Source organism: Zerene cesonia, chromosome 25 (assembly GCF_012273895.1).
Source record: "Zerene cesonia ecotype Mississippi chromosome 25, Zerene_cesonia_1.1, whole genome shotgun sequence".
NCBI lineage: Eukaryota > Metazoa > Arthropoda > Insecta > Lepidoptera > Pieridae > Zerene > Zerene cesonia.
In genome coordinates, this window is record NC_052126.1 from 4,247,013 (window position 1) to 4,252,938 (window position 5,926).

The 5,926-nt window shown below is 34.8% G+C and overlaps 1 protein-coding gene across 1 annotated transcript in view; it reads left to right on the plus strand.

Moving 5' to 3' along the window:
• The window catches only part of LOC119836595 (rho guanine nucleotide exchange factor 28), a 44,350-nt gene extending 39,597 nt beyond the window's left edge, over window positions 1–4,753 (plus strand). Inside the window, exons 30-35 of the mRNA XM_038361976.1 lie at window positions 269–376; window positions 620–712; window positions 1,388–1,515; window positions 2,372–2,467; window positions 3,999–4,090; window positions 4,612–4,753. Coding sequence (XP_038217904.1) covers window positions 269–376; window positions 620–712; window positions 1,388–1,515; window positions 2,372–2,467; window positions 3,999–4,090; window positions 4,612–4,753 — 659 coding nt within the window. The remainder of the gene's footprint in view (window positions 1–268; window positions 377–619; window positions 713–1,387; window positions 1,516–2,371; window positions 2,468–3,998; window positions 4,091–4,611) is intronic.
• The last annotated feature ends 1,173 nt before the right edge of the window (window positions 4,754–5,926 follow it).

Sequence of the window (5,926 nt, forward strand, 5' to 3'; positions counted from 1 at the left end):
ACGCACACGCACGCACGCACGTACACACTCATCCACACACGCATAAGGCTGTTTCACCGATTGATTCTTTTCGTGAACTAGGAGATTTCAGTGTAGTTATGCAATTATAATAAATAGTTTCCCGTAAAAAGTGAATTCGAAAAGTTTTGGCAAAGAGAAATTTTATAAATTTCACGGCTGTTTAGTCTTCACGGGATCGATATTTCGCAGCTTGTAATGAATACACTGAAATTGCAACAATTTAACAAAAATATTACATTTTTTCCAGAAAAACGACAATTGCAGTCGATGCGGCAGGAGTTGGAGGAGCAACAGAAAGACGTGGAGCAGCAACGCGAGAGGCTTTATAGGAGATTGGAGAGGCTGCAGCAACATGGTACATAGACATAGACAAACATATATACAAACAAGAACATACAAAGAAGGTGTAAGAACACAATAACTGATAGATTAACACGCTGCGCTCTAGACTCATATTTGACCCGCTTTAAAAGGGCGAATTTAATTCAAACTTACTATAACTACACCTACCAAGGATCGGTGGCGATACGATAGTTGCAAGAGATTATCTTATTTATTCGCCAGTAATTAAACAATTTTCTTATATATTTTCTTTCAGGCGGCTCACAAGAAGAAATAGCAAGTGTGGGCACATTATCGCCGGATTCCAGCGTCAGCGATACGAATAGACGGAAGGAACCTAAATGGCGAAGTGAGTATATAACATCACATCTTAAAAACTCTTAAAATTTTTCTTTCTTCTTAGTGGATGCCTACATCACTAGGCTATTTGCATTCCAATTTCAGACTTATCGCATCTATAGTTTGGATTGATAGATAGATTCGTTTACCAAAATCAGTAACTTAGTGACAATGCAAAGAATATCACTATGAATGAGTGTGTTTGAAACTCACTTATGTAATTCATGATCTGACGATTTACAGAAATATTAGAGAGTTACAGAGTTTCTTGGCGGCTCCTCTGTCTAGAAATTGTTTTCCGAACCGGAACATTTACCATGTTAAAATTATTTTATGATGATTGTAAAGTGCTTCTATACGAAGTCTTCTAAATAAATAAATGTTTGAGTATGATTGTATATTATGGTGCGTGAATTGTGTGCTTTTAGCGTATAAGATTATTCTACGACTGCGTATAAATCTAAATATATATAACTCAAAGGTGTCTGAATGTCATAGTGATCAAGGCACAGCCCAAGCCACTGATGTTATTACTTAGGCATCCGCTAAGAAAAAATAAATTCTACCCCCAAGGGGATAAAATACTGGATGAAAGTTTGTGCCAAGAAAATTTATTCAGACCGCGCGGGCAGTCTAGTAATTAGTCTAAAGAATGCTTTACTTATACTCTAATCAATTGCATCAGATACGCGTGGCTCAACGGGCTCAGAGTCCGTAGCGAGCGTGTGCAGTGCGCGCGGCAATCCGCTACCGCCGCCGCAGTTACTCTCCGCCCAGAACGAAACGAGGGCCATTGTGAGGGCACCTGTACAGGTAAATGCTCATCATCATCATCATCACCACCACCATCATCATCATCATCACCACCATCTTCATCTTCATCATCATCATCACCACCATCTTCATCTTCATCATCATCATCACCACCACCACCAACACCACCACCATCATCACCAACATCATCATTATCATCATCATCATCATCAGCAGCAGCAGCAGCAGCAGCAGCAGCACCCCATATATGTTCCCACTGCTGGGACACAGGCCTCCTGTGAGGGTTGACGCCATAATCCAGCACGCTGGCCAAGTGCGGGTTGGCAGATGTCACACGGCGTTGAAGTTTTGATTCTTGGACATGCCGGTTTCTCCACGATGTTTTCCTTCGCCGTTTTAAGCAGTGGTCATCATCACTTATTGTATTATTATATAAAATTGATTTTTAGATTTATCCACATGTGCAGATAAATTGAAAAATCAATTTCATTAGGTATATAATATGAATCAGGTAAATATTATGTTATCAAAATAGCAGTTTGTTTATTTATATCAATTATAGTGTGTAATGGAAGAAAAAAGATGAATGGTGATTTTTTGTGGAGTCAGGAAGTTTTTAGGACACATTTCAGGTTAGGAAATTTAATTAGGGTTGTTGTAGAATTATTATTCAATTGTTAATTTTAACGAGGACCTAATTTATAAACGTTCTATAAAATTTTCTCTTAAAAATTAATGCTCTGAAATAGACTACTACTTTGATTATTACTATTTGCTTATATACTACTATTTTAAGATGGCCAGAAAATTGTGTTTTGTTTCATTCTCATATAATATCATATGTAGCGATACCGGACTTTAACAATATTTTAACATGGAATTATAAACGTTTCAGCAAATGGTCAAACAACAGCTGCCATTGAAATTGGCGAGCGGTAAATCGCAACAACCGCCGCCTGGATACCACCGCTTGCACGAGTCTCCCAGCGATGTGAGTATCGTTATGGGAAAAAAATTGTTCTTTCTTTTTTGTTCCTAGCCTATTTAGACTAGTTTAGGTAACCTAGCTCAAGACTGTTTCAAGTGATTCGTTAGGTCATAGTTATGTATTGAAAACATTTTTCATTGTTTCTCTTTAGTGCCTACGCAATAAATGTGTTATTGAGGGAATGTTATGAATGCAATATTCAATTAAAGCACGGATTTAACTTCTTGTATGTGTCATTAGAGACATTTTAAAGTACTGAATCATATACTAGTTTTAAACTCAGCAATAGACTATGTTATTAGGTTACATGTTTTCTCATTGATAGTTTCACAACCGACTTCACAAAAGTAATATAACAGTCGAATTGATGATTTCCCCCTTTTTGACTCATGACCCCTACTAAACACTTATATTTTTTTTTGTCTCTGTTGCCTCAGAAATTTCGATTGGGTGAACCAATTTTGGTGACCCTTTTTCTAATTAAAAGTCTGCCTTGGTGGTCTTATTTTAATTTGGTCCATTTCTGACGATTTGGTTTAAGTTTTAACTATATAGCCAAACTTTAAACAGATCAAATGGTTGGTTTTTCAGGACGTCGAGTATCCTAATGTTTTTTAGGAAAAGATATTTTTTTATTTCTGTAAGTAAACAATAGTGAATAATATGTATTGGTGTATTTTGTTTTCGAAATTGTATATACAATATGTTGCAGTAGATGGTGTATATTTTAGATGGTGCTTCTTATTTTATTTTTGGATACAACCATTTTATCTGTTCCGCTTTATGGCACGCTTTATTGATTGTTTCGGTGTTTTATTTAATTATGACAAATTGATTTTACATTTTGCGTCATTTGAATATGTATTATGCATCGTATTTTGTCGTTTTTGTGTATAGATTGTTTAACGTTCATATCGCAGTATTAAAGCATTGTTGTTAATTATGTTTATATTGTTATGAAACGTTGTGAAACTAAATATGTTTAATGGGATATTATCAATTTGCGTATTATACGATTATGCATGAATGTTTTGCTCATTTCTTTTCTGTTCTGGCAACATTTATTTTTATCTATGGCGATTGTTGTAAGAGTGATATTTTTATACGATGCAAATTATGTGATATGAATATCAAAGTTTTTTACTCTTTCGACGGGTAGAATTTATATATTATTAGTGTCGTAGGATATGTTAGTATCCAAGCTTTAAATACTTACGAAAATATTGTTTTTTGCAAAACAACGTCTTGTCTTGTCACATATTAAATAGTATGGTGTAATGTGTGATATCTCACTTTTATAATGCAGGAGTAGTATAAGACATATATTATTATTATTATTAGATAGCCTGTTTATTTATTTATTTTTATTATATACATGGAAAAACATCGATACTGTGTGTGATACCAACTTTGATTTATTGAAAATTCCTTCATATACGTGAGAGATCTTATCCTACTACTCTTTAAAAATATTCAAAAAATTCAATGCTTAAAATTGTCACAAAATTATAAGAAAACCTCATCGAATTTCCAGCACAACCAAGGCTTAGTAATACAGCACACACGCACAGGGAGCTCGCCGGCGCAGATGCCCTCGCAGCAGCCGGCTAACAACAAGGCCACAAGGTAAATATAGTAGATATGATAAAAAAAAAATACTTAAGGCATAAAAAAATGCACGAAATTGTCTTAAGTTTGTCGCAATGAAGCATGTCTTTGATGCCTTTTTCGTATTTGGTTTTGTTTGCCGAGGAGTTTAAGGGAAAATAAACTCTTCATAATTTTCATCATAATTTTGTTATTCTTATCATAATTTTTTTATTTATTTTAGTAAGAATTGATTGAAAAAGTCGACTAGAGAAATAATATGTTTTAAATTATGATGTATGTTGAATGGCGTTAATATATTTACTAGTTGTGCCCCAAGGTTTCACTCACGTCATACTTGATAGTTATTTACAAAGTGTTTATTATGAAGTAATATTGTTTATAGCCTTAAAAAATATCCATTCGAAGCAATTATTCCTAAGATTATCGCGTTCAAACAAACAAACTTTTCCTCTTTATATAGTGAGTGTAGATAGATATCATATGCCCATTGAAACCTTTCACTAATGTATTATATTATTATTATTATATTGTTTCAGAACGAACACATACCCCAAGCTGCCGGACAAGTTCCGCGTCCGTTCCCCCGAACCGACCCCCCTCGCGAACCCTCCCGTCCCCCCACACAACCCCCAGGTCCCTCCCCACGTGCCCCCAGAGGAGGAGGTGATCTACTTCTGACCCCCCGAGCCCCCACAGCTACCCAATAACCCCACGCGATCCTGAGGATGTCGATTGTTCTAGGTTATACAGACTGAGCTACATGACATAACATGTACTAAATATACTTACAAGAAAATAGGGGTGTTAAATTTTTAAAGAAGAGAAAAAAGTCGACCGTGAGGCGGGATTCGAATACTCATCCATATTCCTACCTCAGTAATGGAATTTGTTCTACCACTCTTTCGGTTTCACGCCATCTATTGAGATGATTAAAAAACATCTCAACCAATATGAATATATTTCAATGATTAAATTATTGTATCGATGGAACGCGGCCTTTGTTGAATTTAAATTTTTATTAAGGCTACGTATCCTTTGGCTTTTCGATTTAGGTTTGGGATGACAGCTCATGCAGCAGCATAAGTCTGTCCTTATGTACCCTTGGATCTTAAAAAGGCGCTCAAAAGATTTTGATGCAGTATTTTGTAGTAGATCGACTGGTGTAAGAGGAAGATTTATATGTAAATATCATGCCTAATTGCAACCGTCCGAAGCCAGGACGGGTCGTTAATTAATTTCAAATAAATCAATGATTTATTTAATACATATCAAAGTTTTGAATAATCATGAAATAGATATTCTATTATATTTTGAAAAATCAATTTTAGCCATTATAGACCCTTATTTTCTTTTAAGTAATATACACAATTTATACTTGATTACAACATATGACGCTTTCCGTATTGAATTAAGCGGTCCCAACTTACGCTAAGTTAGGACATTTTGATTGCAAAAAAGGCGCAAAACATTCAATGTAATAACTTCGTGTGTAAACCGTACTGTGTAACTTGATTGCACTACTTGAAGAAAAATATAGGCGTAAATTATAAACCGTAATATTAAATTATGGCAGTTAATCCCTAAACACCTATTATAGTTGAGTTGAGTTTACTTCTCTCGAAAATTCCAAAATAGTGTGTATTTTTAAGATTTTATAAAGACAGATGTTGCAAAAAATTGTCAATGCCAACTTTTGCAATGACAATTTCTACGCAATAAAAACAACGTTTACTATAGAAGAATATAATATGCATAGTTACTGGAATGATATGGGACATTGACATCTCGTACTATTGAAAACGAAAGAAACAAAACACACTACCATTATTTAATAGCGCTAAAAAGCTCTTA